Source organism: Oncorhynchus nerka, linkage group LG15, assembly GCF_034236695.1.
Source record: "Oncorhynchus nerka isolate Pitt River linkage group LG15, Oner_Uvic_2.0, whole genome shotgun sequence".
Taxonomy (NCBI): Eukaryota; Metazoa; Chordata; class Actinopteri; order Salmoniformes; family Salmonidae; genus Oncorhynchus; species Oncorhynchus nerka.
In genome coordinates, this window is record NC_088410.1 from 4,194,118 (window position 1) to 4,204,104 (window position 9,987).

A 9,987-nucleotide genomic window follows, 5' to 3' on the forward strand; every position below is an offset into this window, starting at 1 on the left:
AGGATTTAATTAATGGAACAAATGTCTGTCTGAATGGAAATAAAATGTGGAAAGCCTGCACCATTATTGGACAATCATTATATACATCTACATATAGAGGGCTTTGCGTTTGCTCCACAAATCACCTAGCAACCGCACCAGGCGCCATGTTGGATGTTGTTATTCGTCTTTAAGGCGACGCTGCCGAGTGTGACGTCTAATCTAGTCGACGGGCCGCTTCTTTATTAACAACAGCTTGTTGAGCTATCTCGGTAGCTTGCTAGGCAACATAGCCGAAACATTGGAGCTCTTTAGACGCGTTCAGTGTATATTTTTCTGTGTTTTAAAACATACTTCTTTCGTATAGCTAGTTGCCCCATTTAATTTCATATTTACGTTGTAAATCGGGTAGCTAGCTGTCTGGATAAATTAGATTAGCTCCAGGCTAGTCGTTAATGCTAACTCGCTAGCTAGCTAACATCCCAGACCATGAGTTCACTAAGCTACTCTCCTGTTAAAGAAGAGGTCTGCTGGACGGAGAAAGAACCTCTGGGGATGAACATTGTCATGAAAGAAGAAGAGGATGTTTCAGTAAAAGGAGAGGAAGAAGCTTTCAGAATGAAAAAGGAGGAAGAGGAGGCTATCAGTATCACATTGAAAGAAGAGGATGATGTTACAGTGAAAGAAGAGAGAGAACATTTTAGAGTGAAAGATGAAGAGGGGATAGAGACTGTCACAGTGGAAGAAGAGAAAGAACCCGTCGTAGTGGCACAGGAGGCTATCTTAAGAAAAGAGGAGGAAGACGTTTTGGGAGATGAAGAGGAAGGAGAGGAGACTGAAGATCTGATTAACACCAGTGAGTACCGTCTTAAAAGCAGGGCCACAAACTGCCCTTATTGAGTTAATATATCGTTTTAATATCTGGCTCTGGGTCTCGCCATTGATTCTGGGAGAATACAACTTATAAATGTCCACTGAACTCAGAACCTAAAATATAAGCTTGTTTTACTCCTTTGTTTGTGAACAATGTAATTGTAATAACACTGTATATCCTCAAAACATGGAGGTAGTTCCATTAGGCTGAACCTGAGACACTGACCACAACCACAAAGATACTGACCACAACTACTGACTACCACAGACCACACCTACCGACTACAGATACTGACCACAACTACTGACTACCACAGACCTCACCTACAGACGCCACCTACTGACTACCACAGACCACACCTACTGACTACAGATACTGACCACAACCACAACGCTACTGACCACCACAGGTACAGCTACATATACTGACCACAACCATAAAAGCTACTGACCACCACAAGTACAGCTACATACCAATGTTCACATGTTTAGGATATCCTAACTTCAATCCATTATAGACTAACCTATATAAATGTGCATACATTTACATAAAATAACCCACTACCAGTAAACTATTGAACCGTTCAAGCTAGATATACCAAACCAATTTTCATATGTTCCAGCTGTCCTTTTCATCCACCTACTTTTCACTACCACTACTATAACCAGTCACTACCACTACTATAACCAGTCACTACCACTACTATAACCAGTCACTACCACTACTATAACCAGTCACTACCACTACTATAACCAGACACTACCACTACTATAACCAGTCACTACCATTACTATAACCAGTCACTACCACTACTATAACCAGTCACTACCACTACTATAACCAGTCACTACCACTACTATAACCAGTCACTACCACTACTATAACCAGACACTACCACTACTATAACCAGTCACTACCACTACTATAACTACTACCACTACTATAACCAGTCACTACCACTACTATAACCAGTCACTACCACTACTATAACCAGTCACTACCACTACTATAACCAGTCACTACCACTACTATAACCAGTCACTACCACTACTATAACCAGTCACTACCACTACTATAACCAGACACTACCACTACTATAACCAGTCACTACCATTATTATAACCAGTCACTACCACTACTATAACCAGTCACTACCACTACTATAACCAGTCACTACCACTACTATAACCAGTCACTACCACTACTATAACCAGTCACTACCACTACTATAACCAGTCACTACCACTACTATAACCAGTCACTACCATTACTATAACCAGTCACTACCACTACTATAACCAGTCACTACCACTACTATAACCAGACACTACCACTACTATAACCAGTCACTACCATTACTACTGCATTTACATTTACATTTAAGTCATTTAGCAGACGCTCTTATCCAGAGCGACTTACAAATTGGTGCATTCACCTTATGACATCCAGTGGAGCAGCCACTTTACAATAGTGCATCTAAATCTTTTAAGGGGGGAGAAGGATTACTTTATCCTATCCTAGGTATTCCTTAAAGAGGTGGGGTTTCAGGTGTCTCCGGAAGGTGGTGATTGACTCCGCTGTCCTGGCGTCGTGAGGGAGTTTGTTCCACCATTGGGGGGCCAGAGCAGCGAACAGTTTTGACTGGGCTGAGCGGGAACTGTACTTCCTCAGTGGTAGGGAGGCGAGCAGGCCAGAGGTGGATGAACGCAGTGCCCTTGTTTGGGTGTAGGGCCTGATCAGAGCCTGGAGGTACTGAGGTGCCGTTCCCCTCACAGCTCCGTAGGCAAGCACCATGGTCTTGTAGCGGATGCGAGCTTCAACTGGAAGCCAGTGGAGAGAGCGGAGGAGCGGGGTGACGTGAGAGAACTTGGGAAGGTTGAACACCAGACGGGCTGCGGCGTTCTGGATGAGTTGTAGGGGTTTAATGGCACAGGCAGGGAGCCCAGCCAACAGCGAGTTGCAGTAATCCAGACGGGAGATGACAAGTGCCTGGATTAGGACCTGCGCCGCTTCCTGTGTGAGGCAGGGTCGTACTCTGCGGATGTTGTAGAGCATGAACCTACAGGAACGGGCCACCGCCTTGATGTTAGTTGAGAATGACAGGGTGTTGTCCAGGATCACGCCAAGGTTCTTAGCGCTCTGGGAGGAGGACACAATGGAGTTGTCAACCGTGATGGCGAGATCATGGAACGGGCAGTCCTTCCCCGGGAGGAAGAGCAGCTCCGTCTTGCCGAGGTTCAGCTTGAGGTGGTGATCCGTCATCCACACTGATATGTCTGCCAGACATGCAGAGATGCGATTCGCCACCTGGTCATCAGAAGGGGAAAGGAGAAGATTAATTGTGTGTCGTCTGCATAGCAATGATAGGAGAGACCATGTGAGGTTATGACAGAGCCAAGTGACTTGGTGTATAGCGAGAATAGGAGAGGGCCTAGAACAGAGCCCTGGGGGACACCAGTGGTGAGAGCACGTGGTGAGGAGACGGATTCTCGCCACGCCACCTGGTAGGAGCGACCTGTCAGGTAGGACGCAATCCAAGCGTGGGCCACGCCGGAGATGCCCAACTCGGAGAGGGTGGAGAGGAGGATCTGATGGTTCACAGTATCGAAGGCAGCCGATAGGTCTAGAAGGATGAGAGCAGAGGAGAGAGAGTTAGCTTTAGCAGTGCGGAGCGCCTCCGTGATACAGAGAAGAACAGTCTCAGTTGAATGACTAGTCTTGAAACCTGACTGATTTGGATCAAGAAGGTCATTCTGAGAGAGATAGCGGGAGAGCTGGCCAAGGACAGCACGTTCAAGGGTTTTGGAGAGAAAAGAAAGAAGGGATACTGGTCTGTAGTTGTTGACATCGGAGGGATCGAGTGTAGGTTTTTTCAGAAGGGGTGCAACTCTCGCTCTCTTGAAGACGGAAGGGACGTAGCCAGCGGTCAGGGATGAGTTGATGAGCGAGGTGAGGTAAGGGAGAAGGTCTCCGGAAATGGTCTGGAGGAGGGGATAGGGTCAAGCGGGCAGGTTGTTGGGCGGCCGGCCGTCACAAGACGTGAGATTTCATCTGGAGAGAGAGGGGAGAAAGAGGTCAGAGCACAGGGTAGGGCAGTGTGAGCAGAACCAGCGGTGTCGTTTGACTTAGCAAACGAGGATCGGATGTCGTCGACCTTCTTTTCAAAATGGTTGACGAAGTCATCTGCAGAGAGGGAGGAGGGGGAGGGGGAGGAGGATTCAGGAGGGAGGAGAAGGTGGCAAAGAGCTTTCTAGGGTTAGAGGCAGATGCTTGGAATTTAGAGTGGTAGAAAGTGGCTTTAGCAGCAGCGACAGAAGAGGAAAATGTAGAGAGGAGGGAGTGAAAGGATGCCAGGTCCGCAGGGAGGCGAGTTTTCCTCCATTTCCGCTCGGCTGCCCGGAGCCCTGTTCTGTGAGCTCGCAATGAGTCGTCGAGCCACGGAGCGGGAGGGGAGGACCGAGCCGGCCTGGAGGATAGGGGACATAGAGAGTCAAAGGATGCAGAAAGGGAGGAGAGGAGGGTTGAGGAGGCAGAATCAGGAGATAGGTTGGAGAAGGTTTGAGCAGAGGGAAGAGATGATAGGATGGAAAAGGAGAGAGTAGCGGGGGAGAGAGAGCGAAGGTTGGGACGGCGCGATACCATCCGAGTAGGGGCAGTGTGGGAAGTGTTGGATGAGAGCGAGAGGGAAAAGGATACAAGGTAGTGGTCGGAGACTTGGAGGGGAGTTGCAATGAGGTTAGTGGAAGAACAGCATCTAGTAAAGATGAGGTCGAGCGTATTGCCTGCCTTGTGAGTAGGGGGAAGGTGAGAGGGAGAGGTCAAAAGAGGAGAGGAGTGGAAAGAAGGAGGCAGAGAGGAATGAGTCAAAGGTAGACGTGGGGAGGTTAAAGTCGCCCAGAACTGTGAGAGGTGAGCCGTCCTCAGGAAAGGAGCTTATCAAGGCATCAAGCTCATTGATGAACTCTCCGAGGGAACCTGGAGGGCGATAAATGATAAGGATGTTAAGCTTGAAAGGGCTGGTAACTGTGACAGCATGGAATTCAAAGGAGGCGATAGACAGATGGGTAAGGGGAGAAAGAGAGAATGACCACTTGGGAGAGATGAGGATCCCGGTGCCACCACCCCGCTGACCAGAAGCTCTCGGGTGTGCGAGAACACGTGGGCGGACGAAGAGAGAGCAGTAGGAGTAGCAGTGTTATCTGTGGTGATCCATGTTTCCGTCAGTGCCAAGAAGTCGAGGGACTGGAGGGAGGCATAGGCTGAGATGAACTCTGCCTTGTTGGCCGCAGATCGGCAGTTCCAGAGGCTACCGGAGACCTGGAACTCCACGTGGGTCGTGCACGCTGGGACCACCAGATTAGGGTGGCCGCGGCCACGCGGTGTGGAGCGTTTGTATGGTCTGTGCAGAGAGGAGAGAACAGGGATAGACAGACACATAGTTGACAGAGGCTACAGAAGAGGCTACGCTAATGCAAAGGAGATTGGAATGACAAGTGGACTACACGTCTCGAATGTTCAGAAAGTTGAGCTTACGTAGCAAGAATCTTATTGACTAAAATGATTAAAAATGATACAGTACTGCTGAAGTAGGCTAGCTGGCAGTGGCTGCGTTGTTGACTTTGTAGGCTAGCTGGCAGTGGCTGCGTTGTTGATTCGGGGCTAGCTGGCTAGCTAGCAGTGTTGATTACGTTACGTTGCGTTAAAAGAACGACAATAGCTGGCTAGGTAACCTAGAAAATCGCTCTAGACTACACAATTATCTTTGATACAGAGACGGCTATGTAGCTAGCTATGTAGCTAGCTACGATCAAACAAATCAAACCGTTGTACTGTAATGAAATGAAATGAAAATGTGATACTACCTGTGGAGCGAGGCGGAATGCGACCGGGTTGTTGAGTTCTAATCGGTAGACGTTGGCTAGCTGTTGGCTAGCTAGCAGTGTCTCCTACGTTAAGGACGACAAATAGCTGGCTGCGTTGTTGATTCAGGGGCTAGCTGGCTAGCTAGCTAGCAGTGTTGATTACGTTACGTTGCGTTAAAATAACGACAATAGCTGGCTAGGTAACCTAGAAAATCGCTCTAGACTACACAATTATCTACACAATTATCTTTTGATACAGAGACGGCTAAGTAGCTAGCTATGTAGACGGTGGGCGTTAGCTAGCTGGCTAGCTGCTGGGCAGATACGTTAGGACGACGAAATACGATAATTACGCAATTATCTTTGATACAAAGACGGCTATGTAGCTAGCTAAGAAGAAATTGCTAAGATTAGGCAAATCAAACCGTTGTACTATAATGAAATGTAATGAAATGTAATGAAAAGTTATACTACCTGCAGACCGAAGTGCAGACCGAAGTGCGGATGTGACTGCTCGCTCCAACCCGGAAGCTACTCTGTAGACACTACCACTACTATAACCAGTCACTACCATTACTACTGTAGACACTACCACTACTATAACCAGTCACTACCATTACTACTGTAGACACTACCACTACTATAACCAGTCACTACCATTACTACAGTAGACACTACCACTACTATAACCAGACACTACCACTACTATAACCAGACACTACGGTTGTGGGTGGTGCCCTGCGGTTGTGGGCGGTGCCCTGCGGTTGTGGGCGGAGCCATGCGGTTGTGGGCGGAGCCATGCGGTTGTGGGCGGTGCAGCTGCCGTACCAGGTGGTTATACAGCTCGTATGCTCAACACCCATTGAATAGGGCCGCTGTCAGTAAATGTCGGCAAAGAAGCATAATTGAAGTCGTAAAATGTCTAACTAGTTATGCTAACTAGCTAGCAAGAGGTTGCATAGCAACAGCATCAACTTCCGATAGACGGGAAAAGCTCTAGTACGCTCATCTGAAAGGAAACAGTTCGTTTAGAGTATCCTAAAATGAACTAATAGTATGTAGTTACAGTATACTACAATTAACTAATAGTATGTAGTATATACTCATTAAGTATGTCGTTACAGTATACTACAATTAACTAATAGTATGTAGTGTATATACTCATTAAGTATGTAGTTACAGTATGTTAACATGGGTATTCAAACACAGCTATTGTATAATATTCTGCTATTTATTTGTAATGCCATTATATTAAAGGCGAAACATACCTACATTCAATAACATTTATGAATTGTTTGAAACCAAGCTAAGGTGTCAGAATACTGTATCTTATACTGACTAGTCTATTTATCTATTAGGTCTAATACATGTATCCTATACTGACTAGTCTATTTATCCATTAGGTCTAATACATGTATCTTATACTGACTAGTCTATTTATCCATTAGGTCTAATACATGCTTCACAATAGTCAAGTTGAAACGTGATTTTATTGGCCTATAAAACACTACAGACACTATTCTATTGAGGGATCTAGTCTGGATTAAACCTCATAGGAAGACCGTTTTATCATTTGGAGATTTCATTCAGGTCTCTGTTTAACTAAAATAATCTGTTTGTCTTTGGCAGGAGAGAGACCAGACTCTCACTCTGACAGCGGGAAGAGTCCTTCAGGGGAACCAGACCCAGAGACGCCCAAACCAGGGAGACCACACCACTGCTCCCACTGTGGAAAGAGTTTTAGTTGGTTAGGGTACCTAAAACAGCACGAGAGAAAACACACAGGAGAAAAGCCTTTCCAATGTTCCCAGTGTGGAAAGAGATTTACCTGGTTAGGGAGCCTAAGGGAGCATAAGAGAATACACTCTGGAGAGAAACCGTTCCACTGTTCCCAGTGTGGAATGACTTTCGCCTGGTTAGGGAGCCTGAAAACCCATGAGAGTTCACACACAGGGGAAAAACCTTTCCAATGTTCCCAGTGTGGAAAGCGTTTTACCCAGTTAGGGAGGCTGAAGGAGCATGAGAAGATACACACAGGGGAAAAGCCTTTCCAATGCTCCCTGTGCGGAAAGAGTTTTACCAAGTTAGGGGCCCTGAAGGAGCATGAGAAGATACACACAGGGGGAAAGCCTTTCCAATGCTCCCTTTGTGGAAAGAATTTTACCCGCTTAGGGAACCTAAAAGAGCATGAGACAAAACACACACAAGAAAAGCCCTACCACTGCTCCCTGTGTGGAAAGAGTTTTACCAAGTTAGGGGCCCTGAATAGGCATGACAGGACACACACTGGAGGGGATAAGACGTACTACTGCTCCCTGTGTGGAAAGACATTTAACCGATTAAGACATCTGAATAAGCATGAAAGAATACATACACAGGAGGAGAAGACATACCACTGCTCTCAGTGTGGAAAGACATTTTCCCAGTTAGAGGACCTGAAATCACATGAGAGAATAGAGAGGCTGTGTTCTGACTTAAGTTTTTGACCTGAGAATTTGTGTTTTTGTCCAAATGAAATCATATTGTTTATGTGAAATCATTAAAAATATGCCATCTTTAAAAAAAATGTTTATCTGGAGACCTGATCATGTCTAAAATCAGATTAAACACAATTTGTATTTTGTTTTGATTATGAACTTTAATGGATACAACTATAAACACTCTGTTGTTCATTATAATTTGGTGATTAATTATTATATAGATTAATGGAGTTTTGGATTTCTTGATTCTAACCTTTAAACCTCTTGAATGTGATGTGATCTGGCTTTTCACTCAATTAATTTGATTTGAATACATGATTTAGATATTGCACCATGTACATTATGGAATAGATTAATAGAATGTGCATTTCTTCATTTTGAACATTGAAACCTCTTGAATTTAGTCGTTTTGTTTCATTGAGTTAATATGTTTACTAGTCGTCAAGATAAAGGACGATGAAAATGTGATGGCGTTTTTATAACAACATGGACAAGTTGTTGACATGAAAAACATGAATGTTCCCACCAATTCCACTATGTAGAAGCAGTATAGAGATGTTGTTTATTTTGATATTATCTGTTGACTGAATGAATCAGAATTGGCATCGAATACAGATGTGTACTACTCACTCATCAAAAGTTAATTGATGAACCAAAGCTTCTCTTTGTAAGTCTCAATATAATATTAAACTTTTGAAAGAAACTTTGTCTGAAAATCAAATATTTTCCTCAACTGCGTTTACCCACTCCAGACAACAGATGGCGATGTTTCTAGCGTGACGTATAATCTAGTGGACGGGACGCTTCTTTGTAATAAAATAATATTTTTTTTAGTCTTAATTTATTTAGTACCAATACTCCCTTTACCCTGTCTAACTAGTACCAATACTCCCTTTACCCTGTCTAACTAGTACCAATACTCCCTTTACCCTGTCTAACTAGTACCAATACTCCCTTTACCCTGTCTAACTAGTACCAATACTCCCTTTGCCCTGTCTAACTAGTACCAATACTCCCTTTCATGATTGTCCTCCCACATTCTGCCCTGTCTAACTAGTACCAGTACTCCCTTTACTCTAACTGTGCATAACACAGAAACCTCATACTAGCTAACAAGCAGCTCATTAGTCTACACACAGTGGCCTGCTGCAGATAGCTAGCTAACAAGCAGCTCATTAGTCTACACACAGTGGCCTGCTGCAGATAGCTAGCTAACAAGCAGCTCATTAGTCTACACACTGTGGCCTGCTGCAGATAGCTAGCTAACAAGCAGCTCATTAGCCTACACACAGTGGCCTGCTGCAGATAGCTAGCTAACAAGCAGCTCATTAGCCTACACACAGTGGCCTGCTGCAGATAGCTCATTAGCCTACACAGTGGCCTGCTAAAGATAGCTAGCTAACAAGCAGCTCATTAGTCTATACACTGTGGCCTGCTGCAGATAGTTGGCTAACAAGCAGCTCATTAGTCTATACACTGTGGCCTGCTGCAGATAGCTAGCTAACAAGCAGCTCATTAGTCTATACACGGTGGCCTGCTGCAGATAGCTGGCTAACAAGCAGCTCATTAGTCTATACACTGTGGCCTGCTGCAGATAGCTAGCTAACAAGCAGCTCATTAGCCTACACACTGTGGCCTACTGCAGATAGCTAGCTAACAAGCAGCTCATTAGCCTACACAGTGGCCTGCTGCAGATAGCTGGCTAACAAGCAGCTCATTAGCCTACACACTGTGGCCTGCTGCAGATAGCTAGCTAACAAGCAGCTCATTAGCCTACACAGTGGCCTGCTGC

The 9,987-nt window shown here is 45.3% G+C and overlaps 1 protein-coding gene across 1 annotated transcript; it reads left to right on the forward strand.

Moving 5' to 3' along the window:
* Positions 1–186: 186 nt before the first annotated feature.
* On the forward strand, positions 187–8,898 carry LOC135560351 (zinc finger protein 771-like). The gene is made up of 2 exons (XM_065002237.1): positions 187–835; positions 7,345–8,898. The coding sequence occupies exons 1-2, from the start codon at positions 469–471 to the stop codon at positions 8,199–8,201; spliced, it is 1,224 nt and encodes a 407-aa protein (XP_064858309.1). The 5' UTR covers positions 187–468; the 3' UTR covers positions 8,202–8,898.
* Positions 8,899–9,987: the final 1,089 nt, after the last annotated feature.